The sequence below is a fragment of the Mesoplodon mirus genome (assembly GCF_964341445.2).
Source record: "Mesoplodon mirus genome assembly, chromosome: 2".
Taxonomy (NCBI): domain Eukaryota; kingdom Metazoa; phylum Chordata; class Mammalia; order Artiodactyla; family Ziphiidae; genus Mesoplodon; species Mesoplodon mirus.
Genome location: NC_138977.1, coordinates 112638008 through 112664481, shown reverse-complemented (window position 1 = coordinate 112664481; position 26474 = coordinate 112638008). Strand labels below are relative to the sequence as shown.

Below are 26474 nucleotides of genomic sequence, written 5' to 3'. Positions count from 1 at the left end.
GTTAAATTTATTCTTAGATATTTTATTCTTAAAAGATGAGAGGGAATTCCCTGGCGGTCCAGTGGTTAAGGACTCGGTGCTTTCACTGCTGAGGGCCTGGGTTCAATCCCTGGTTGGGAAACTTAGATTCCACAAGCCACGCGGTGCAGCCAAAAAAAAAAAAAAAGAAAATGAGAAGAGGGGAAGGTAGAAATTCCTTCAACTGAGACTGAGGTGATGGATGAGAAACTGACTTGTAGCAGTCTCGTACAAGACAGGCATGAAAAACTCTCTCATGGCAACTCCTTGCCAGGCTTATCTCCTTTTAATTTAAAGGAACTGCATCCAACCAAGACTCAGGAGATGTACCAGCCCACCACTGTGTCATGGCAGAGGTATTTTCTTACAACTCTACCCCCAATCTTTTACATAAACAGTTAATTTTTTGAAGCATAGGCTATTCCATCATATACCCTAATTAATTGTACCCATCCTTTCTATTGTCTTAGACAACATTAGATGAGCATGATCACAACTATGAGCACCAGCAGGATAGTCAATCCCACTTGGAGGGAAGACTGCAACCAGGCTCCCCATCCAGAGCCACTCCAGGTAAATATGTTGCAGGTATCGTTGAGATTAAAGAGCCATTCTCTCTAAGGTGAGAGATTGACTTGTTCACTTTCCATGGTTCAGTAGTCCAACTGAAGAAAGAGGTTTTGGCAATTACATGTACTCTGCCTTATACAGCTGGCAGGAAATTCTGGGTGATGTGATTGTCCATTACCACTCATGCTATAAAGTTTATTCTTGGTTGTAGCAGTCTCTGCAGTACCTTTTGCTGTCTTGGGATCAGGATCCAATTCTTACAAGTCTAAAAGTTGGGATTATAATGTGAGGGATCTTAAGTGCCAGAAAGGACCTGTAGGAGGAACACTACCTGCTGAGTGTACAAGGAACAGCTTTTAAATTTTTATCAGCACAGACAGGATGACCAATCCAGCAATCAATTTCAGAGCTGTATCTATGGTCTAGGAAGAATGTATAAGGGAGTTTTTTTTTTCCTCAGGCAATACAGGATGGCAGGGTCATTCAATGCCTGGCAGCAAGATCTAGTCCTAGCCCTTGTGGGGTTGAACATTATAAAGCAGATTGTGCAGGATTCCTTGTCCCTGTTGTCACCCACGTGGACTCCCATAGGAAAGGACCCTTCAACAGTGAACATCAGTGGACCAACAGATGTTAGTTCAGGTTGATCAGCCTTGAGACACCCAGATAAGGAACACAGACATCTGGATATTGCATCACACAGTATGTCCATCTATATTCCAGGACTGAGAGCAAAATCTAAGCTTAGTGATTTAGCCCGTGAGGCCAGGGAAGCCTGACAAATGTGCCTAGATTGCCAGCTACACAGTTGAATGGTGTTATTAGTTTCCTAGGGCTGTCATAATAAAGCACCACAAGCTGGGTGGCTTAAAACAACAGGAGTCAGAAATATATTCTCTCACAGTCCTGGAGACTAGAGGTCTGAAATTAGGTGTCAGCATGGTTGGTTCCTGCAATAGCAGGTTCTAAGGGAGAATCTATTTCATGCTTCTCTCCTAGCTCATGGTGGCTTCTGGCAATCTTTGACATCCCTTGGCTTTAGACACATCACCATAATCTCCATATTGTGTCTGTCTCCTCTTATAAGGACACCAGTTTTCGGATTAGGGCCCACTCTAATCCAGTATGACATCATTTTAACCTAATTACATCTACCAAGACTCTTCAAGTATGGTCACCTTCTGATGTTGCGGACAGACATGAATTTGGAGGTGAGGGGGCTCTGTACTACTCAACACAAAGCACAAAATCAACCTGCTTATAACTGTGTAGTTCACATTTCCCCAATGGTCCCTAAAATTCCTTTATAGGTTATTCTTTTTTTTTTTTTTTTTTTTTTTTGCGGTACGCAGGCCTCTCACTGTTGTGGCCTCTCCCGTTGTGGAGCACAGGCTCCGGACGCGCAGGCTCAGCGGCCATGGCTCACGGGCCCAACCGCTCCGCGGCATGCGGGATCCTCCCGGACCGGGGCACGAACCCGCGTCCCCTGCATCAGCAGGCGGACTCTCAACCACTGCGCCACCAGGGAAGCCCTATAGGTTATTCTTTTAAACAGATTCATTCAACGACCCCGCATCCCACTGCGGTGTTTTGCAGTCTCTTGCAGACCTGTAGGACCAGCCTCAGGGAGCTCCAGAGCCAAGCCACGCCGGGTAGAGAAGCCTCCTCTTTCATGCATAACCCTTTAAACCCTCCGGGAGGGTGTAACACCAGGGCTTATGGGAAATGTAGTCCTAAGCCCCTCTGCTGCGGCTTGTCCTGCGCACGTGCAGTTCAGTAGCCCCGCTGTCTCGCTTTTCCGTGTCTTGCGGAGAAAATCTGGAGCGTCCAGCTCTGCGCGCGCTCAGGGAGTGGGTGCTGCCTGAGTCAGAGCTGCGGGTGAGCCCGAGTTGGGTGAGGGCTGAGGGGTGCCGGTGCGGCTTGAGGACTGGTGGGAGGTGGCAGTGGGGAGGAACCCCGCTGTGTGACCCCCGGTGAGAGAGCCTGCGAGGAAGGATGGGGGCGGCCTCGGCTGCGAGGAGGGGTGGCGGGGTCGGGGCGCCTCTGTCAGGGGAAGGGGCGGCCTCGGTCGTGGGGATGCGGACATACGGAGCCCCGAGAGGCTGCTGAGTCCACGCGACTGCGGGAGGGGGGGCGTGAGTTTTGTATCCAGGCGGAGCCAGGTGTAAATTAATTACTGCTGGCAAGATAATTGATCTACCTGAGACGAGGTTTTCTCATCTGTAAAACGAGAGTATTGATATGTACCACACGGGGTTGTTCTGAGGATTAAGTTTTTACATACGTTTTGAAAATACGGACGTAAAGTTTTTACATATAGCACAGAACTTATAGTTGATATTAGCTGATAAGGTGTTTGGAAGATACTTTGCTGTTTTCATTAGCTGTTTTGTTTAATCTTCACAACAGCCTTTATGTAACTGTTTTCTACTTTGACAAAAAAGGAAAGCTGAGGCTCAGAGGGTTCAACTGAAATACACCAGGTCACACAGCTACGTGGATAAAACACAGGTTTTATCCAGCCTAAAACCAGCATTGTATTCCTCACAGCAGCTCCCGCGGGGCACAGGGAAACAGTCCCAAAGTGTGTGGAGTGGATCTCACCTTGTGGTCAGGTATTCTGGGATTTCTTGGCATCTCAGAACCCTTGGGGCAGACTACATAATGTGTTGCTTGGACTGCTACACTGTCCAATCTTCAGCATCCTCAGTGGCCTTGGAGTTTAAACAAGTAAGTTCTGTGACATTTGGAGCCCTGAATGAAACTTCTAAATAATATGATTTTGTCCTTTAAGCCTAGGTTCCTGTTCCTTTGCAAGTAGCAATCTTTATCCTGCTCAGAATGAGCAATGCTTTGCTAATATCACTACATCCAGAAGACCTCACCATGATGGTGAAAGGTCTGGACCAAGTTTCAGGAAAGATAGGTGAGTGGGGCCCTGAGAGTGGTGGGCAAGGAAGTGTTCATTCTTTGGAGGGTTCACGTGGGCATGGTCTGCAGAGAGAGATCACTAGGCCCAGCTTTTAATAAGCATACCATGCCTTCAGCCTCCACTCACTTTCTCCAAATTCTAAGCTGCTCTCCTATGACGGCCGTCATGATGTGTGCCCTCTAGAGGGATGCTGGCTGCTCCATCTACCCTGACTTCATAGAATAGGGTCATCTGTGTCTGCTTCATTTCAAAGCTGAGAAACCCTGACTGTGAGTGTACAAGTAACCTGCCCATAGACACCCAGTTTGTTAGTGGTGGAGCCAGGAGTAGAAAAAGGCTGTCCGTGTTATAACGGGTAAGTCACCCACCAAGTTTTATTATAACTCAGTTAGAAACAAACAAATTTTTAAATAGACCTTTTCCTGAAGGAACTCCCCCATCCCTTTCTGCAGGGTGATTTCTCTGACTCGAAGGGTAGGCAACTCAGTAGGATATAAGCAAACATACCTTGAGTACTTTTCCTACAACATTGATGATGAAAATAATGGTTTGTCTTCTGATGTAATATTATTTGTTCAATTAGTCCTGAGTTGGTTCTAAAAGAAAAATGAAATTAATAAATCATTAGGAAGTAAATCCAGGGTTAAATTGCTTAGCCAAGCTCTATAACTTGGCTGTCAGAGTTGCACATGTGAATTCTTCCTCCACATAGTTCTTGCTGACTCCTCAGAGGCCAGAGAAACATTTTCCCACAGAGGGGCATTTAACCAGCTGGTAGGCAGAAGTTCTTAGGAAGCTCAAAGATTCCTAGCAGCCAGATCTCACATGACCGACTCCTGTTTTCTTTTCCCATAGCTGTACATACAGCCTTCTCTGTACTTTCCCAAAAGGAACAGAAAAAGAACAAGTCCCCGGTGAGTTGTTTGTTTATTCATTTCTCACATTGTCTTCCGTTGCAAAAATGATTAAAGATTAAAATGATAAAAATTATTAAGGAATATATAAATCTAAATCTAAAACAAGGAAAAGTCAACATTTAATTATATGGAGATAATCATAGTTGCTTTGTTAGTATGTATATTACACATATTGTATAACTCATTTTTACAATAATAATTATGTGCGGATTTATCTCTGATACTTTGTACAAAAGGAAAATGCTTTGCTTTGACTCTAAGAATAAACAAAAGTAACTCTTCATGGAACATAAAGAGTTCCTGGCCTGAAGTCTGAAAAAAATTTCTTTGTCTTAATGGAAGTGTGGTAGTTGACAACCTCACTTAACAAGCCTGAAGTGAATGCTACCTCTGTTTTTCTTCTCTGATTGTTTTTTAGTGGGCACAGGAGGCAGAGAGCCAAAGCATGACTCAGTTGATGTAAGTTGATGATTTCTTCTGTCTGCTTCTTGGTATGGTCTTCTTCCTGTTGCCTTTTAGCAAAGCTTATCCCCACGCATTCCTCGGTCCATTATAATTCATACCTTACTGTTATTCTTGACTAATTTCATACCATGTAGATTTTTAACTATATCCGAGGATGAGACAGCCACTCCAAATCTGAAATTCAAAAGCTGAATTTTGTGCCTCATTAAGTAAGTAAGACCTATCACTGGCCAGACGTATTTTCAAAGCAAACTGTTGATTTCCTATAGGGTTTTTGCAAAGAGTTAGTATATTAGTTTCCTATGGCTGCTGTAACAAGTTACTGCAAATTTGGCGGCGTAGAACAAACTGCCTCGCAGTTCTGGAGGCCAGAAGTCTGAAATCAAGCTGTTGTCAGGGCTACACTCCTGCCTAAGGTTCTAGAGAAGACTCTGTTCCCCATCCCTTTTGGCTTCTGGTGGCTGTTGGGAGAGAGGGAGAAGATGGAATGGAAAGAAATCCAAGATGAAGAAAAATATTCCTTAAACCCTGTATCAGTCAGGGTTTTCCAGAGAAACAGAACCAATAGTGTGTGTGTGTGTGTGTGTACGCATATATGCATATAACACACATGTACACACACCCATATATATTCATACATGTATATATTCATCCATTTTAAGGAATTGGCTCACGTGATTGTGGAGGCTGGCAAGTCTAAAATTTGTAGGGCAAATTGGTTGGCTGGAAATTGTCAGTTATAAATATATATGGAAGTTGATATATATGGAAGTTGAAAAATAATACAGCTAATAGTTAGTACCGAGTTCCTCTTCCCTGAGTTCCTCTGGCTGCAGGTCTAGAATGTCTCCAGTGGCAGCAATGTCAGCAGTGCCACAGCTATTTCTTCTAAAACACCATTTATATTCAATTTGAATTTCATTTCTAAAAAACCCCTTTTCATTTCTTTATTGCTCTTTCATCTTTGTTGGCCAGTTCCCCGTTGCAGTTAACTGTTTTTGCAAATGTCTTATTGCTGAGAGACAAGGAGGCAACACAACTACATGCTTTGCTGTGTGTGGTGAATGCACAGCAACCAGTCACTGGCAGACTTTGGAAAAAACGACATGATTGATCATTGTTCATGATGTGTGTCTGTTATTTTGTAGTGATTTGTGGACTGAAAAACAAGCAATGAAGTTTCTACTTTGTGCAATTACAGTTATCCTAGTAACTAAAAATCTGACCTGTGTTGTCGGGCTGGTGTTATTTAACCAAATTGTGGTGACTGAAATTCGAACCATACAAAGTTGGACTATCTGTATAGACATAAACATTCATACATACCTATCTATTAACACAGATTTGTAGATGCTTAAAAGTTTTTCCTGGCAGTGTAGGTTATCAGAGACTTAGGAGAACTCTTGTGTAAAGGAATAATCCCAAGATTACACATCATCTATTCCCTGAACAGACCAGGGCATTTTTAAAATTTATTTATTTTTTGGCCATGCCATGCGGCATGCAGGATCTTACTTCCCCAACCAGGGATCGAACCCATGCCCACTGAAGTGGAAGCGTGGTGTCTTAACCACTGGACTGCCAGGGAAGTCCCTAGACCAGGGCATTTTATATCACTGAAGCCCCAAACTCAATTCTCTCCTGATTTTATGCTATTTGTTAATCCAGTTTGCATCCATACCAGTTTCTAAGCTTTCTGAGGGTAGAAACAGTGTTTTATGTACTTTATATATCCACAGAAACTAGGACACTTTCATACACATAATGTATTTTATGCTTGTGTGGACATCTATGTATGTATATACACTGTAAGGGAGGAAAATTTGCCACACCAAAATGTGTCTCTTTGGCCTGAGGATTAATTCAGGCTGATTATTATTATTAGTTTTTTACATCTTTATTGGAGTATAATTGCTTTACAGTGTTGTGTTAGTTTCTGCTGTATAACAAAGTGAATCGACTTTGTATACATATATCCTCATATCTCCTCCCTCTTGAGTCTCCCTCCCACCCTCCCTATGCCACCCCTCTAGGTGGTCACAAAGCACCGAACTGATCTCCCCGTGCTATGCGGCTGCTTCCCACTAGCTATCTATTTTACATTTGGTAGTGTGTATATGTCCATGCCTCTCTCTCACTTCTTCCCAGCTTACCCTTCCCACTCCCCGTGTCCTCAAGTCCATTCTGTACATCTGCATCTTCATTCTTGCCCTGCCACGGGGTTCATCAGTACCGTTTTTTTTTTTTTTATTTTAGATTCCATATATATGTGTTAGTGTACGGTATTTATTTTTCTCTTTCTAACTTACTTCACTCTGTATGACAGACTCTAGGTCCATTCACCTCATGACCAACAACTCAATTTCATTCCATTCTATGGCTGAGTAATATTCCACTGTATATACGTTAGGCTGATTATTTTTAAGAAACAGAAGACTCAGGAAGTCTTTCTTTCTACGTAAAGAATTTAGATATAGGGCCTGTTCCTGGAGTAGAGCTGTCACCAGAGAAGCTGCAAAGAATGAAGGCTACGTGTGGTGGGAGAAACTCTACAGCAGCGGTCCCCAGCCTTTTTGGCACCAGGGACCAGTTTTGTGGAAGACAGTTTTTCCATGGGATGGGGGCGGTGTTCGGGGATGGTTCAGGCGGTAATGTGAGCGATGGGGAGCGGCAGATAAAGCTTCGCTTCCTTGCCCACCGCTCACCTCCTGCTGTGCCGGTCCAAGGCCCGGGGTTTGGGGACCTCTGCTCTACAGGGCCTAGAGATCAGAGTCTATTCTGTGTCCCAGTGTCTCTGCAGGCCCAGTAAACCTTTGTTCACCAAACTTTTGCTTTTCCATTTCCATGTAAATTGCCTTCCTCCCCTTTGAAGTCCCAAATCACTACCACTAACATCCTTTTTTATCTTTTGCTTAAGATGGTATTTAAAGTGAGGGTTTCAGCCATTTCGGCAAGTTACTTAGCTTTCCTGGGTCTCTCTGCTGTATACATTTTATTAAACTTTTGTTAATCTCTGTCATGTCAGTTTTTTTTTATGGAAGTATAGTTAATTTACAGTATTATATTAGTTTCAGTTATATAGCATAGTGATTCAGTATTTTTGCAGGTTATACTCCATTATAGATTATTACAAGATAATGGCTATAATTTCCTGTGCTATACAGTATATCCTTGTTACTTATCTATTTTATACATAGTAATTTGTATATGTTAATCCCATACCCCTCCTCCTTTCCCTCTCCCCTTGGTAGAAATGTAAATTGGTGCAGCCACTATGGAAAACAGTATAGAAGTTCTTCAAAAACCTTAAAATAGAATTGCCATACTATCCAAGGAATTCCACACCTGGGTGTATACCCAGAAAAAAATGAAAACACTAATTTAAAAAGGTACATGCAGGGCTTCCCTGGTGGTCCAGTGGTTAAGATTTCGCCTTCCAATGGGTTTGATCCCTGGTCGGGGAGTTGTCCCGCATGCCTCGTGGGGAAAAAACCAAAGCATGAAAAACACAAGCAATGTTGTAACAAATTCAATAAGGACTTTAAAAATGGTCCACATCATAAAAATCATTAAAAAAAAGGTACATGCACCCCAATGTTTATAGCAACTTTATATATAATAGCCAAGACATGGAGGCAACCCATGAGCCCACCAACAGATGATTGGATTAAGAAGCTGTGTGTTACTCAGCCATAAAAAAGAATGAAGTTCTGCCATTTGCAGCAATGTGGATGGACCTAGAGAATATTTGCTTAGTGAAATAAGTCAGGCAAAGAAAGACAAGTACTGTAGGATGTTGCTTATATGCAGAATCTAAAAAATAATACAAATGAATGTGTATGCAAAACTGAAACAGACTCACAGATACAGAAAACAAGCTTGACCTAGAGAATATCATCCTTCCTTTTATCCATGTGGTATATCACATTGATTGATTTGCAAATGTGGAACTATTCTTGTGACCCTGGAATAAATCCAACTTGGTCATGTTGTATGATCCTTTTTACATATTGTTGGATTCAGTTTGCTAATATTTTGTTGAGGATTTTTGCATCTGTATTCATCAAAGATATTGGCCTGTAATTTCCTTTTTTTGTAGTGTCTTTGTCTTGTTTTGGTATCAAGGTAATGGTGGCCTCATAGAATAAATTTGGCAGTGTTCCGTCCTCTTCAGTTTTTTGGAATAGTTTGAGATAGGTATCTGGTAGAATTCCCCTGTGATCCCCTGACCAGGGATCAAACCCATGCACCCTACAGTGGAAGCACTGAGTCCTAACCACTGGTCTGCCAGGGAATTTCTGAAGGGCGTTTTTAAATTACAGGTTCAATTTCACTTCTAGTGATTGTTCTGTTCAAATTGTCTGTTTCCTCTTGACTCAGTCTTGGCAGGCTCTGTGTTTCTAGAAATTTGTCCATTTCTTCTAGGTTGTCCAATTCATTGGCATATAACTGTGTCATAGTCCTCTCTTAACGATTTTTTTTGTATCTCTGTGGTATCCAAATTGGAACTGAAGAGGTAAAACTCTCATGTCAATTTAATTCTTAGAGCAGCCAGTAGAACCCAGAAGGCTGGAGGAAAATTTCTTCCTCTCTGACAACATTACACATGAATTAATAGATTAATTGAGTATTTTCACTATGTTTCTCTTTGTCCCACCACATATACACAAAACAAGGAATATGGTAAACATATAAACTTTTTCTAATAAACTTAACAGTGAACATGGTGAAGAATTAGTTCCTAAATATCTTTTCTCTGTCATACAGTGTGAATATTTCAAATTGATCAGATATATGCTCTTACAGGGATCAATTTCATTTGAGGATATGACTGTGAACTTCACCCAGGAGGAGTGGGGTCAGCTGGACCCTGATCAGAGGACCTTGTGCAAGGATGTGACGCTGGAGAACTACAGAATCCTCATCTCACTGGGTAAGCAGAGCTTCTCTAAGTAACAACATCAGACCTATCCTTTGTTACCAAAGCATATGGATCTTTTGTAGAGTTTAATGATATTTAGGTTTGGACACCAGGAGTATTGTTTGTGTTTTCACGTCCCCTTTGAAAGATTCCAGTGGGCCCCTTCATTGTGCAGTTCCTGAAGCTGGTCCTTGGTTTTTCTTCTGAGTTCCTGAAGCCAGGCTGTGTTCTCTATATCCTGTATCACTTTCCACTATCAGGGCATTGCATTACCAAACCAGAGGAGATCTTCAAGTTAGAGCAAGAAGCACCATGGATATTAGAGGAAGAATTTGCAAGCCATTGTTACCCAGGTGAGTAATCCAGGGGAAATTAGATCCCAGGTGGTTGTTTTAGATATAAGCATCTTTGGAGCATTTTGAACAAGTCTATTTAAGAGGCTCCATCTGTTTGGAATTGACTAAGGATATTTAACCTACATGCCTCAGATACCTAAATTCACCACCAGATAGAGTCTCACACATAAATGTTTTCTTTTTCACTTGGCTTTTTAAGAGTTTAATCCCTACTACCTGTACCTTGAATTTCATTCCTATCTCATAATAAATATTTTATCTTAGTTAGTCCCCTTTCCTCTAAGCATTCTCAGTTGCCCACATTCCCTTCTATCAAGGACTCCTTTTGTTTTCAGGAGTTAATTAACTTAACCAGTACTGCTTGAGCACTTGGTCCATGCCAATCATACTCTAAATGAAAGAGATACAGCAGTGGGTGAAATAAGTCCCTTGCTCTCAGGGAATTTACTTATTAGCAGGAAACAGACACAGGAACCTGACTGCCCTGTGAGAAAATGATGTGGAGGGGTGGCAAGAGTAGAAGCAAGGAGACCAGTCAGGAAAAGAGATAATGCCATTGACTAGGTTTAGGGGGACAGAGTGTATAAAGTGATGAAGTTCTGGGTGTATGTTGACAGTGGGGTTAACAAAATTGGCACATAGACTCTAATCTACCTCCTCTAAATACTTCATTCCTCTGGTAATTTCGTAGAACAACATCTTTGTCTACTTGTGCTCCCTGTCACATTTACTGCATAATTCTCTGATTGGGCATATTTTACTGTGAATTCCACTCTTTGTAATTCATCCATTCTTATTGAACCTTTAATTCTCTATTCTTGATGTTTCTTTCACCCCTTCTATCCATTTTGGAAGGTATATTCGTGAAGGGCCACATAAATATATGTACATTCATTGCCAACTTCACTCTCCCCTTTTCTACCCCAGTAGCTTTGATTAGTTTGTTCACTGTCACCCCGTCCCCTCAGCTCCTCGGAAAAGTGGAGGAAATGGAAAAATTTATTTGGAAGTTTTATCTCAAAAGAATGATTCTGAAACCAGAGTCAGATAAATAGTATTTGTGTATTAGCCCAATTTTATAAGTAGTTTAATTCATAATGTATGTTTAATTTTTCTTATTTTTAGATGAATTGAAAGTTGATGGCATGGTAAAGAGCAAAGAAAACCAAGACAGACATTTATGGCAGGCTGCATTTATCAATAACAAAAAAGTAGTTACTGTGAAAGAGAATGTATTAAGAAAACCATTTAATTTTTGCATAGACTCTATTCCTTCCAGAAAAATGCCCAGTAAATATAACCTAGATGGAATCAGTTTAGAAAATATATCAGAGTTAACCAATAATAATAGAAACTATTCAGGAAAGAAATCTGATGATACCAGTGGGTGTGAGAAATTGATTCCTGAAATTAATCACGAGAAAACTCGTATTGGAGAGAAACTTAATGATTTTAATAAAAATGAGAGCACTTGCTATCATAATGAGGACTTTATTCAGCAACAGGAGAGTCACAGTGTGGAGTAACTATTTGAATATAATGAACACATTAAAGCATTCCACAGTAATGCCCTCTTCATTACTCAAGAAGGAACTCACACGAGAGAAACTCTGTGATTATGGTGAATGTGAGAAAACCGTCAAGGATGAGTCAAACCTCATGTTACATCAGGTAATTTACTCAAGGAAGAATCACTATAAACTTAATGAATGTGGGGAAACCTGTGATAACCCAATCCTCTGGAAGAAATGTCATAGACTTCACATGGGTGAGAAATACCATGAGCATAACGTATGTGGAAAAGCCTTCTTCCAGAAGTCAAACCTCACAATACACCAGAAAACACACACAGGAGAAAAACCCTATCAATGTAATGAATGTGGGAAATATTTTTACCATGAGCCAGCCCTCATTGTATATCAAAGAATTCATACAGGAGAGAGACCCTATGAATGTACTAAGTGTGAGAAAACCTTCTATCAGAAGTCAGCTCTCTGTCATCAACATCAAAGAACACACACAGGGGAGACCTTATAAATGTAGTGAGTGTGGAAAATCTTTCTCCCAAAAGTCAGACTGGACTGTGCATCAGAGGTCTCACACAGGAGAAGAACCTTATAAATGTTATGAGTTTGAGAAATCCTTCAGTATAAAGTCAAAACTTACTATACGCTCAGGTGAGAGCACTACGAATGTAGTGAATGTGGGAAGATGTATTATATGAAGTCAACCCTCAATAAACATCAAAGACTTCACACAGGGGAGAAAATACATGAATGCAGTGAATGTAGGAAGACCTTCTGTGGGAAGTCAGTTCTCCTTAAACACCAGAGAACTCATACAGGGGAGAAACCGTAGGAATGTGTTGAATGTAGGAAAACCTTTTCTGAGAAGTCAACCCTCAGTAAACATCAGAGGATTCGTACCTGGGGAGAAACCCTTTGAATGTAACAAATGCAGGAAAGCTTTCTGCCAAAAGTCACAACTCATTCAACATCAGAGAATTCATCCAGGGGAGAGACCCTATGAATGTAACGAACGTGGGAGAACGTTTTGCCAGAAGGCCTCCTTCAACGTACATCAGAGAACACACACAGGAGAGAAGCCCTATGATTGTAACGAATGTGGAAAATCTTTCTGTAATAGTTCAGCCCTTGTTAAACATAAGAGAATTCACTCAGGGGAGAAACCCTATAATTGTAATGAGTGTGGGAAGACCTTCAGCCACAAACCCACTCTTGCCACACATCAGGGAATACACACAGAAGAGAAACAATGTAAAGACATTTGTACAAAACACTCCTCCCATAATTCAGAGCCTTTGGTATGACAGAAACTATATCTGGGGAAGAAACTCTATGCATGTAATGAATGTGAGAAGTCCTTCTGCCAGAAGTCAGCCAGAGAACTCACATGGAAGAAACCCTGGCAGTGTTTTTATCAATATACATTTCCTTTTGCTACTGAGCACATTGCTAGTCTGTATTTCTGAGTTTCTCTTGCAACCACGTGGGACAATGTGAATGAGAACTGGCCAATGGGATGTGAGTGTAATGATGTCATTCACTTCTAGGTCTGAGACATAATGGGCTCCGTGGCAGTCCTTTGTGTTCTCTGTTCTCTGTGGGGTAGGAATGTAGTTGCCTTCCATTGAGAGGTCTGTATGCACTGTATGTTGGTGAACTCACACAAGAGTGGAGACTCCTGTCAAAATCCTGAATGTTTAAGAAGCCTCATCCATAAATCAAACTCACTGTAATGGGAAAAATCAGAGTCAAGAAATCTATTGGTTACAACAAATGTAGAAAGGTTTTACTAAAAGGTGATTGATATTTCACTGAACCTCAGGTAAATCAGAGTACAGTAAAACTTTATAAATGTTTGGCTTTCTGAAAGTTTTCAGTAAAACATACTTTATTATATTTCAGAGAATTTTTACTGAGGGAAACAATTTAGAAAACATGTTTTTTTAGGAAAATGTTTTGGTAACAAAACGTTTGCTAAATATAATAAAATATTTTCTATGTATGTAGCTGCTGTAGTACATGTGTTTTTGTAAAACATCACAAATATTTTGAATGAATCATGTATACAGCGTTATGTATGTGTGAAAAGTCCTTGAGCTGTGGGAGACTTTTATATGTGAGTGTATTGTATAATATTTTCCATGTTTAACATTTTCACTGGAACCCAATAGAATCAAACTAAAACATCAAGATCCTTAATTTAATGACCATTATGACATAATTATCATTGTAAATGTCACTGCAGTCTTTTATATTTTAACACAATATATATATATATTTTAATTAGTTTATTTTTGGCTGCGTTGGGTCTTCGTTGCTGCGTGTGGGCTTTTCTCTAGGTGTGGAGAGCAGGGACTACTCTTTGTTGCGGTGCGCGCACAGGCTTCTCATTGTGGTGGCCTCTCTTGTTATGGAGCATGGGCTCTAAGCACGTAGGCTTCAGTAGTTGTGGCACATGGGCTCAGAAGTTGTGGCTCGCAGGCTCTAGAGCGCAGGCTCAGTAGTTGTGGAGCATGGGCTTAGTTGCTACACGGCATGTGGGATCTTCCCAGACCAGGGCTTGAACCCGTGTCCTCTGCGTTGGAAGATGGATTCTTAACCACTGCGCCTCCAGGGAAGTCCCTGTTAACCCATTTTTGATGAATCTTCTGAAAAATGGTCTGAGAGCTCTAGCCCATGCTGTTCTTTCCCTTACCTGAGATCTGATAGCTTTGCTATTTGTGATAGTCAATTTTATGTGTCAATTTGAGTAGGTCACAGTACCCATATAATTCATCAAACACCAGTTCTGATGTTGCTCTGCAGGGTTTTTTTTTTGTTTGTTTGTTTGTTTGAGATGAGATGAACATTTAAATAAGTAGACTTTGTTAACCAGATTACGTTCCATAATGTGGGTGGGCCTCATCCAATCAGTTGAAGGCCTTAAGAGAGGGAATTCTGTCTCTAGAGACTCAGGCTGCAACATTAATTCTTCCCTAGGTCTCAGACTGGTGGCTTACCCTGCACATTTCAGACTTGCCATTCCCACAATCATGTGTGCCAGTACCTGAAAATAGATCTCTCTCTCTCTCTCTCTCTCTACATACACACACACACCTATTTGTTCTGTTTCTCTGGAGAACTCTAACCTGTCACTTACTGTATATCCATTTTTGAGATAACCTATTAAAAGCATCTGGAAGTGCCTGTCAAATTGTAGGTACTTATAAGCATTCATGTTTTTTCTCTGCCTTCTGCTTTCTATCTGTATTGTTTAACAGGTTCATGTTTTGTTTTCCTGTATTACTTGTTTATTGCTGTGTAACAATGTACCCCAAAACTTAGTGGCTTACAGCAACACTTTTATCTCACAGTTTCTGTGGGTCAGGATCTGGGCACAGCTTAGATGGGTGCCTCTGGCCTAGGGTCTCTGACAGACCACAGTCTTGGCTGTTATCATCTCAAAGGTCGACTGGGGAAAGATAAGCTTCAAGGCTCACTCACCATGGTTGTTGGCAGGATTCAGGTCTGTGCAGGCTCTTAGCCTGAGGGCCTCAGTCCCTTACTGAGAGGAACACTTGGAGGCTATCCTCAGCTTGCTTCATGAAAGTGTGCAATCTGCGATGGCAGGAGAGAGTATACCCACAGGAAGGAAGTCACAGTCATTTATAACTTAACCACGGAAGTGACATCCCATCACTTTTGTTAGATTCCATCCATTAGAAGCGAGTCAGTAGGTCCGGCTTCAAACTCCAGGGTGAATTTAAAGGTGTGAATACCAGCGGGTGAGGGTCATTGGGATCATGTCAGAAGATGCCTACCACATTTTCATTTAAATCCATTCATTATTCAACAAACAGGTATTATATATGCCAGGCACTGTTCTAGCCACTTGTACCAGTGAATAAAACATACAAAATTCCCTGCCTTTAGCAGAGAGAGAGAATTACATGTTTGTATGTTTCAAGGTGATAAATGCTATAAAAATTAGGTAAGGATAAGAGTACTGGGGGTGTGGGTGGGAAGTCAGAAAAGGCTTCAGAGAGGGGACAGTTGAGCAAAAGCTTAAAGGAGGTGAAGGAACTGGCTACATGAATATCTGGAGGAAGAGAAACCAGTGCAGAGACTCAAAGGCAGGAACATGCCTGCATGTTCAAGGAAGAGCAAGGAGGCCAGTGGCACTGAAGTCCAGTGAGCAAAGGAGAGTGTAATAGGAAATGAGGTCTGAGAAGATGGGACTGAAGTCTGCAGAGCTGGGAGGTTATTGTAAGGATTTTGACTTTTTCCTGAAGTGAAATGGATGCCATTGAAGGGCTTTGAGCGATGAATGACATGATCTTACTTGTTTTTGTTTTATAAACTTGAAAATTAAATATAATATACACTCAGAAAGCACACAAAGCACAAGTGTACAGCCCAATAAATATTTACAAAGTAAACATACCCATCAGTTAGCACCAGATGAGGAAAGAGAACATCACTGGCGTTCAAGAAGTTGTCCCCAGGGCCCAACCTAGTCATACATCCCCTCCTCTACAAAAGTAAATTATCTTGACTTCTGTTGCCTAGTTTCAAATTTTATATAAATGGAGTCACACAACATATTCTCTTGTGTCTCGCTTCTTTTGCTAAATATCATCTATGTTGTTGCTCAAGGCAGCTTATTTTCATCGTTACGTATTATTCCATTGTATGAATATACTATAGTTTATTCATGCTTCTATTGATGGACTTTTGGGGTTTTCCTAGTTTGGATAATGCTATGAACATTCTTGTAAATGTCTTTCAGTATATATTTCTGTCGCTGGCTTGTAGAGTAGGTGTATGCTCAGTAATAATAGATATGCCAAACCATCTTCCAAGGTGTTTATACCAATTTAAATTGCGATAGATGCCTTGTTGGTTTTTTTTGTTGTTGTTTTTGTTTTTGTGGTACGCGGGCCTCTCACTGTTGTGGCCTCTCCCGTTGCAGAGCACAGGCTCCGGACGTGCAGGCTCAGCGGCCATGGCTCACGGGCCCAGCTGCTCCGTGGCATGTGGGATCTTCCCGGACCTGGGCACGAACCCATGTCCCCTGCATCGGCAAGCGGACTCTCAACCACTGCGCCACCAGGGAAGCCCGATGCCTTACATTTTTACAGGATCACTCTGGCTGCTGCATTGTGAAGTGACTGTGCAAGGGTAAGGGTGGTTGGAGGACGACTAAGAGGTCATGCAGTAACCCATGTGTGGTAAGATGGGGCTCAGCCCAGAGCAGGAGTATTGGAGATGGTGATACATGGTTGGATACTGGTTATATTTTAAAGGTAGGATCAACAGGAATTTCCTGACAGGTTGGATATGGAGGATAGAAAAAGAGAGGAGGCCAGGATGTGTCCACGGTGTTTGGCCTAATCATCTTTATGGACAGAACTGTCATCAACTGAGATAAAAGCTGGGCAACCAGTTAGAGAGAAGATCATTAGTTCCATTAGGGCCTGTTACGTTTGAGATGTCTATTTGACATCCAGCTGGATTGTCAGGGAGGTGGCTGGAGTTCAGGAGAGAGGTCTGAGTCATTGATACAAATTTGGGAGTTGTTGGCAAATTATATTATATTGATCAGGGTCCAATCGGGAAAAAGAAACCACACGGTAATTTGAACAGGCAAAGTTTATGTTAAGAATTATTACAGGATGGTATTTTACAACAACTTAACAGTTACAGGCTAGGACTTCTGTGGAAGTATCTCTTTCCCATTTCCCTTCTTCCTCAACCCTCTCCTTTCCTTTCCTCTTTGAAATTTAACCTGGTGGATGTGGACTTATTGCTGCTGAGAGCCATCTTGATACCAAATGAAGCCTAAATACAGAATCCATGATAAAGGAAAACATAACCACAAATGGAGAGATGTGCCATTATGTGTGCCCTTGAATCAAGCTTTTCTTGAAGTAATTTATACTCTTGGGCCTGTCAGCTCCATTAACCAATACATTCTCCATTTGCCCAATCCAGTTTGGATTCTATTTTCTAATACTACAGGAAGAGTTATAATACAGATGCTTAGTTTTCAGTGTGTTTGCAGTATTTTCTTGAGAAATATTAGTTTCTCATTTCTCCTGTATTAGCCTTGGTGTCAAACTACCTGGTTTAAGTCTTGATCCTGACACTGTTAAGAAATCACCAGCTACTAAAGCTCTCTTTGCCTCATTTTCCTTAGTAATAAATTGACAATAAAAATATACCTTACTGATAGTGGTTTTGTGAGGAATAAATGAGATGAAATGTAAAGTGCTTACTAAGGTGTCTTTCACATGCTAAATAAATGTTAGCTATTTTTTACTGTTTAACAATTAAATAGTGTTTGTTATTATTTTCCATTGCTGAGAGATATTTGATTTATTCTGCAGTGTGTTTTACTACAAACTGCGTATTTTTAGCCTTTAATTTCCCAATTACTGAATTTTAAGGCTTGTAGTGTGTTCCAGAATAAATCATCCATATCACTATTGCTGAAGTGTGTGTAAACATAATCTCTTCCTATAACTTATTTTGTACATGTCATTGGTGACATAGCCTATGAAATTCTCTTATTTAAGAAACTTATAACAAATGATAAAAGGAGAATATAAAATTACTGAATTAACTGTGCAAAAAAAAACCCCAAGAATTATTAACTACAACAGGGAATTGGAGCAATGAGGTATGGACTTAGTAAGAAGTAAAGAGAACTCTAAAGTGTATAAGAACAGCAGATGTGAGGAGCAGCCGCTACCCTAGGGTGGAGGTGGAGGGCCCAGGAAGAGGTCCCTCCCCCAGCCCCATACTTGCCCCCCAACAGCTGAGATCCAGACCTCATTGGAGGGGTGTGGCCACGGCCTACCAGTGTCAGGGGAGTCCCTGTGGTGCTGCACCACTGGAACTTGTTGGAAATCCCTCTTTAGGTGCTGGGGAAAGGGGCAGTGTCTTGGGAGAGTCATGCCATGACAAAACTGCTGGGAGGTTGGGATGGGGGAATGGGGGCCTGCTGGCCACCACATACCGGAGAAGCTGGCCCTGGAGAAGTTCCCACCTTCAGAAGCCCAGCAGGATGCACAGCAGAACCAGGAATAAAGACTGCTTCCTCCTGCAAGGTCTCTCCGTCACCCTCTACTGACAAAACCTAACATCATACCAGTGTCAAAGTAAATATAAAGGGCCTAACTCCATTTCTGCAGAATAGGTAATGAAGGATGAATTTGTAGCACAGTTACAGTCAATCAGTGACTGATACGATGGCATATAAAACTAAAAGACAGAATGAAATCACCAAGGGAATAAGTATAGACACAGAAGAAGACCAAAGGCTGAGTCCTGTGGGCTATCACTTTACTAGGTCAGGCAGGAGTGGGAGAACCAGCAAAGGCCACCGTGGAGGAGCGGCCAGGGTGGTAGGTGGTATTCTGGGAGCAAAGTGAATCAAAGAATAGGAGGAGAGGAACCAGAAAACATATTGACAGTTCTTTTGTGAAATTTTTCCTCAAAGGGGAGCAGGGGAAAGGTGCAGTAACAGGGGAAATGGGGTCAAGAGGAGTTCGTTTGTTTTGAAGATGAGAGAAATAACTACATGCTGCGTGATGGGAATAGTCCAATAAAGACTGATGATGCTGGGGAGAGAATAGATGGGCTGGAGTGACGCCCTGGAGTAGTAAGGGATGATGGGATCCAGCACTCAAGTACAGAATTCCTTTTAGGTGGACACAGTGGTAGTTCATCTACAGTAACAGGCAGGCAGCAGAGAGGGACACAGCTGGATGTGGTAGAAGTCTGTGGTGGCGGGAGTCTCCACTTCCATTTTCTCAGTGAAGTAGAAAGCAAGGAAGGGGGAGGTGGTGAGAAGGAGTGAAGAGGGAAGAGGAGGTGTGAAATACACACGTAGAAGAATGGCATAGACCAGGCAAAGTTAGAATTATTAAAGTAAGGGTAGTCAGCATGGTTCTAGGTTTTCCTCCAGCCATGCACTGCTGTAGTATGGAGTAGATGGGCAACTGGCTTTATCCAGGGCTCTCAATTTACCAAGCAGGTGTGATGAGGCGACAGGGAGGTGAGGGAGTTGAGGATGCAAGACACTGATGATAATGATTGACCATGGAGTTTAAGCTAGGTTACTAGGGAGGGAGAAGTCATAAGGGAATAAGGTAGTACAATGTGGGTTGGAGGTGTGTGTAGGGTTACGAAGTCTTGATTTCAGGGCATTAGAGGGAGTAACCTGTAAAGAAAGCAGGTGGTGGGTATAGTGGGATGCTTCCAGGGTTCCATTCCTTGAACGGGACAAAGTCTAGGGTGTGATCACAGGGAGAGTGAGAGTCCGAGGTAAGAAAGAGGATAACAGTGGGATTCATGGAGCCAAGAGGTTGTTAGGATTACGTACCTGTACGCTGAAATCTCCAAGAAGTGAGGGGAAGTGTTGCAGGGTGTCACAAAATTATAAGCTCTTCACAGATGAGAGAAGTGTGTGCCCTATACAGTAGCCTCCCAAGCACAGCACAGAATGTGTAGTGTAGGCAGAGTGAATACCTGTGGGATGCTGAGGGAGAGAACAGGTCCGCTGTGAAAAGGCATGAAGCATAGATGAGCCTAGTTTTGTGAGGTAGAAGACCTGAGACTCGGGTGCTTTGGTGGGATCATATTGAAAAGAAAGCCTCCAAGACAAGAGGGAGATTCAAACTCTGAAAATGTACCTAGCTTTGTAGGCACTAGGGCATTCCAGCTCACCCGAGAGGTGGGAATGGGCAGAGCCCTGGGAAGGCAAAGCTGTGCTTCAAGAAAACGGCAAGAAGTGCATCCCCAGGGAAAGCTCTTTTTCCTGCAACAGAGAACGGCCAAAGCATTTCGTGCTGGGCCAGAGTCTGTCGGTCCTAGCAAGAGAGGGTCCTAGCACTAAAGACGTCCGAGAAATCTCCAGGTCTGTCATCTTTAAGGATGAGCAAGCGGACCAACCACTGCGACTCCCAGCCGAGTGCTATTCCATTGGGCCAGTCGGAGGACGCAGTGCCTGGGGCTTTAGGAGTGGGCCGGCGCAGTGACTACGGGGTGACCAGGATAAATGTGTTATTTCTGGCTTTTGTCCAGAACCAGGGAGCGGGTACCATGCCGCACCGTCAGCACGGCCTCCGGGTGAACTCGGGCGTGCGCTGCACCCGTGGCTCGGAGACCCAGGGTATCACCACCAGCGAAGCTCGGCTGCTGCGCGGCGCGGCAGCGGAGCAGGGCGGGGCTCCAGGTGGAGAGCACCGCGCAGACTTTGCTTGCGTCCGCCCTCAGCCAATCACGAGCCTTCCTTCGGCTTTCCCCTGAAAGTCGTCCCTCAGCAGTTCTCTTTCTTTGGCTTCCTTGTTTCCCGCCGGCGTGTAGAGTCCTCGGGTACGTTGCATTTCCGTTTCCGGCGCTGTCCTTGCGGGCGTGAGGAGGAGCAGCAGTTGTGATCCCGGTACGGTCGCGGGCTGGGGGAGGGGGCGGCGGTGGGGTCTTCGGGGCTGGGGCTCCGGGAGGGTCGCGAGTCGCGCGTGTGGCAAGGTCCTCGCTCGGTTCTCCCGGGCAGTCTGCTCCCGGGCAGCGCCTCGTGGCCCGGGCAGACATATTTGGTACCTGCCGGAGAAGTGCTGAATGAATTCACGCAGAGAGCCGGGACCGGGAGGGGAGGTGACAGGGAGAGGTGAGAGGTCGTTTCCTACCGGGCTAATCCTAGCAGGTGACTTAAACCGGAGCCAGATCTGTGGACTCCAAATTGTGCTTTTCCCACCCCTATACCCCGAAAAAAGGAGGAAGGCATTAGTACAAGTTCGGAACCCAAATGTAGTGAAGAAAAATAATGTCTCTGGAATTCTACAGCAGTTTAGTGAAAGCGTTCCTAGAACCCAGCTCTCCTGACTCCCGGCTAGGGTTTTTTGACATTATGCTGGTATATGTGGACTTTCTGTTTCCTCTGGTGTGTGTCCGTGGGAAACCTCAGGCTGGCCTCCAGCGGTTGTGCAGACTTCTGATGCGGCCCTTATAGCATGGTACAGAAGACATGGGTTTGTATTTCTTCCACTAGTTCAGATCGCAGCTGAAGCCGTCTCCATGCACAATGCCTAGTGCATTATAGGCCGATGCAAATATATATCGAACTGAAGTGAATTCAGTACCTTAATTGAATGAAGTGACCCCCCCACCCCTTTTTTTTTTCAAGCAAGCGCAGCAGATTGTATGCGACTCAGTTTCCTAAAGAACTCTCTAATCCAGTGGTTTCCAGCTTATGGGCCATAAATTCCTGGGCCTCTCAGAAATCATTGTAAGGGTTTCTACAAATCCATATGGTGTCCAGGCATCATCCAGAGTCAGTCAGATCTCACGCACGGAGATACTGCTGTTTTTTAAAGGTATATAGATGAGTATTAGAACTTGAAAATTTTACATATTCAACAGTTTTAAAAATAATACTGCCATTATGTTGGAGGTTGTTAAAATGATTTAGTTTTTCAGAATAAAATATCTTAAAAATAGTGTAAGTTTGGAGGCCATTTCATTAGTCCAGTTGATATTTAGGGCTGAGTTAGTATGGTAACCACTAGTCACATATGGCTATTTAAATTTAGAGTTGAATTAATTAAAATTAAATAAATGTAAAGTTCAGTTTCTCAGTTTCACTAGGTACATTTTAAGTTCTCAGTAGCTACATGTGGCTCGTGGCTACTGTGCTGAAAAATATAGAATATTTTCATCATTGCAGAAATGGACAGTGCTGATGTAGACATTTAAGACAAATAAAAAGTAACTTAAGCAGAGGTAACTAATTTATAGCATAATAGAGATACGTGAGATTGGGGATAATTAATTAATTTATTTATCTTTGGCTGCGTTGGGTCTTCGTCGCTGCGCCTGGGCTTTCTCTAGTTGCAGTGAGCGAGGTCTGCTCTTCGTTGCAGTGCACGGGCTTCTCGTTGCGGTGGCTTCTCTTGTTGCGGAGCAGGGCTCTAGGCATGCCGGCTTCAGTAGTTGCGGCACGAGGGCTCAGTAGTGGCTCGCGAGCTCTAGAGCTCAGGCTCAGTAGTTGTGGCGCACGGGCTTAGCTGCTCCGCGGCGCGTGGGATCTTCCCAGATCAGGGTTCGAACCCGTGTTCCCTGCATTGGCAGGCGGATTCTTAACCGGATTCTTAACCACTGTGCCACCAGGGAAGTGCCAAAAGTCGGGATAATAAGCAGTTTCCACGCCTGTTGGGTAAACAAATATATTTCTCTTTGTAAAGACGTAAATGAAATTTACTGTTTTTCTCTGGGTGTTTTCTGGATTGTAAAATGCTTCCCCTGCCCCCACCCCACTCAGTGTAGGTTTGAGTTAGTTGTGGATTGGTAAAAAGCTACTATGGAGACTAAGGACCAGAAGAAACATAGAAAGAAAAACAGTGGGCCCAAAGCTGAAAAGAAGAAGAAACGTCATCTGCAGGATCTCCAACTTGGAGATGAGGAAGATGCCCGGAAGCGAAACCCCAAAGCATTTGCAGTCCAGTCTGCTGTGCGGATGGCGAGATCCTTTCACAGGTATGTTTAGCTGGAGTCTAGTGGTTCTTCCAGTTATTCTTTTTAAATAGTAGGAGCCTCTCCAGAGGTTTGGATTCACGAGTCTGTTCCAACTCTGAAGGACATGGAGATGCAAGTCATATTTCTTTTACTGAAATGTGAGAAGTCTTTGCTGTGGACGTCACTTTGCCTCCAGCATCTGCACACTGATTGGCTTCTTTTGTCCAAGAGAAAAAGAGTTTTTCTTTATAGAATTTGTTTTGTTTGTAAACTTTAAACAATCTCTATGGTCACAGGTGTGCTTGTCTTATTTTCTGGGTATGTTTCATATAATTGGAGTATGTAGTATTAAACAGCTTTATTTAATGGGTCCTTATTATATGTACTTTAAACATTATTGAATTAACTTCTCCTAGTAGAAGAGCCAAATTTAACCCAATAGCCTCTGCTTTTATTATGGTACACTGCCTCCATGTTTGCCTCTTGTTTTCTTTTTAAACTATTAAAGTCAACTAATAAGGCAATCAGATTTAAGGTGTGTATAGTTTTCAGCTCTGCTGTTGTGTTGTATATATTTACTGAAGTGGTTATTTGGATTGGCACCAGAAGTTAACAAGTTAATTGTATTCACATATTGTCTGTTCTGCTCTCTTTAAAGTTTGTGCTTCTAGGGATGATGGCTTTTATATTTTGAAAGTGAATTTACTTTTTTTTTTCTTTTAAACAAATAGGACTCAGGATTTGAAGACAAAAAAGCATCACATTCCAGTGGTTGATCGAACTCCACTAGAACCCCCACCAATAGTGGTAGTGGTGATGGGGCCTCCAAAAGTTGGAAAGAGCACTTTGATCCAGTGCCTCATTCGGAACTTTACCAGGCAGAAGCTGACAGAGATCAGAGGCCCTGTAACAATCGTGTCAGGTAGGAGGTGCTGTCACAGACTGACATGGCAGGTGTTGTCATCTGTGGGACATGCATGTCTTTGTTTAACATTTTTTTCAGTGGTAAATGGTAAAGTAATATTGTCACTCCGTGTTACTGCTCTTGTGCTTTTATTAAGGTGGCTGTAGCTTCAGACAAGGATAGATTCCCAGAGATAATAATGATGTAGATGTATACCTTATTGTAACTGTTGTATGGATTTACCAGCTGTGCTCCTCTGAAAGGCTTGGCAGGCCTGGGCAGGCTGGCTTGGTTATGGTGAGCACCTTCATTTAACAGATAGTGAGTACCTGCTATGTACCAGGTGCACCTGTTTGCCCTCCTGAAGCCACGTTCTTGTAGAAGTGAGGGAGTTTTTCCTTTCTTTTTCCTGTGAGAACTTGTCTGCTCTGGGAAATGGTGATGTTTCTAAAGTCTGAGGGAGGATGAAACAAATTCCCAGATGGCAGTGGTAGAATCTGAAATCTCTTCTCATAGTAATAATATAGTTGGATTGAGGCTTTTCTTTTTCTTTAAGGCATTCCCATCGTTTTGACTGATTTCTTTTAGCTTAATTTAGAAATAATGATTGCTCCATAAACATTCTGTTGCATTAGGTTTGAGGGTTTTTTCGCTGTAGTGAGAACAGGGGAAGCTTTGATAGAGATAGAAGCTTTGGCCCACTGCTGAACAGCAGGATCACAGCCATCATGAAGCCTACCTGTCTGCCCATTCCAGTTGGAATTTTACCTATTTGAGCACTTGATTCCTATGGGTAGGCTTTTGATATTATTTTAAAATTAGAAAACATAACAAGAAAACTAATTTACTTTATTTGATATTTACTTTATTTGATCAGTTTTCTCCTATAAAAATGAACTTCTGGCATACTCTTGTGAATGTACAAGGTGCTTTACTAGATGCAATTAAAAATAATAATTAGAGTTAACAGATTTTTTTCCAAGGCTTTTTAAAAGTAAAATTTTCATCTTTTCACTTATAGGTAAAAAGCGCAGACTCACCATTATTGAATGTGGATGTGACATTAACATGATGATTGATCTGGCTAAAGTAGCGGATTTGGTAAGTCATTGGGGGCAGCATGGGTTTCTGATGGGGATTTACAGCAATGTGATAGGTTATTTATCCCATGTTGAAGGGAAGAAAGATTTAAGATTATTTAAAAAATGATGAGTATCATCAGGGATACAAAAGATGTGTTTGAATTGATGATGATAATAATTGTTATAGTAAAAATAGATTGTGCATAATGAAATGTATTCTGAACTCTAAAAGTAGACCATAGGTCAGAGAAAACCTTTAATGAATGTAGCTAATAAAAGCTCATTAAGATATGCATACATACATACAAGTTTATAATAGTACCATTTCCTGGACCCTTACTAGGCACTGTGCTAACAGCTTTCTACAAATTTAGCTCATCTAATCCCACCAGTATGCCTTAGAGGTAAGTAGGTATTATCTCTAGTTTATGTATGATGAAATCGAGGCTCCCAGAAGTTAAGCAATTTTTCTGAGGATGAGAATTCTGCTCTTGATGGTGCCAGAAAGTCTGTTCTTAATGATTATGATAAAATATGGATCTTTTTACCATATTGGGTAAAAAATCTCATGGATTACCCTTGAGAAGTTGTCAGAATTTATAATAGAAAATCTATACTGGACTCAGCATCTGGAAATTGTGCAGCCTTGATTGCATTTACAGAAATGTTAATGTCTGTTAATTACCTTTAAAACTAGCAAAAATAGGGCTTCCCTGGTGGCGCAGTGGTTGAGAGTCCGCCTGCCAGTGCAGGGGACACGGGTTCGTGCCCCAGTCTGGGAAGATCCCACATGCCGCGGAGCGGCTAGGCCCGTGAGCCATGGCCTCTGAGCCTGAGCGTCCAGAGCCTGTGCTCTGCAACAGGAGAGGCCCCAACAGTGAGAGGACCGCGTACCGCAAAAAAAAAAAAAAAAAAAAAAAAAAACCTAGCAAAAATAAGCCAAAAAGGAAAAAATAATTTAACCGTATTGATTAGGAAGTGTGGGGTAACAGATACCTCGTTGGTTTTTTTTTTTTAATATTTAACACCTTCTGAAGAGCTGTTTGGGACAAAGAGCTACAGATTTTACCCTTTGGCTCAGGAAGTCTCCTAAAACATAAAATAAAAAGTAATTTAATATAGATGTTACAGTTGTGCCATCTTAATATCAGAAAATAAGTACCATTCAAATTTTGAATATGTAATGCTGCCATTTAATAAAAATAAGTATGTTATTGTCAACACAAAACAGTATAAACTTATTAAATCTTGTGTACTTGAAATGATTGAAATAGTTCAGCATGTCAT

The 26474-nt window shown here is 42.1% G+C and overlaps 2 protein-coding genes across 5 annotated transcripts in view; both read left to right on the top strand.

Moving 5' to 3' along the window:
* The first annotated feature begins 558 nt into the window (after window positions 1–558).
* On the top strand, window positions 559–13620 carry LOC309814649 (zinc finger protein 33B-like). Its single transcript, XM_082640665.1, has 7 exons — window positions 559–591; window positions 3383–3514; window positions 4376–4434; window positions 4856–4896; window positions 9709–9835; window positions 10084–10176; window positions 11305–13620. Exons 5-7 carry the CDS (start codon window positions 9730–9732, stop codon window positions 11703–11705), a joined length of 600 nt encoding a protein of 199 aa, XP_082496791.1. The 5' UTR covers window positions 559–591; window positions 3383–3514; window positions 4376–4434; window positions 4856–4896; window positions 9709–9729; the 3' UTR covers window positions 11706–13620.
* A 7430-nt stretch (window positions 13621–21050) lies between these two features.
* Window positions 21051–26474, top strand: part of BMS1 (BMS1 ribosome biogenesis factor) — a 45125-nt gene continuing 39701 nt past the window's right edge. The window contains exons 1-4 of one of the 4 annotated variants that reach the window (XM_082640497.1): window positions 21051–21132; window positions 23008–23222; window positions 23933–24123; window positions 25127–25206. In XM_082640497.1, coding sequence (XP_082496623.1) covers window positions 23047–23222; window positions 23933–24123; window positions 25127–25206 — 447 coding nt within the window. In that variant the 5' untranslated portion in view covers window positions 21051–21132; window positions 23008–23046. Of the gene's footprint in view, window positions 21133–22817; window positions 22903–23007; window positions 23223–23932; window positions 24124–25126; window positions 25207–26474 lie in introns of those variants that run through there. The other 3 variants (XM_082640499.1, XM_082640498.1, XM_082640500.1) reach the window with 3 other exon arrangements.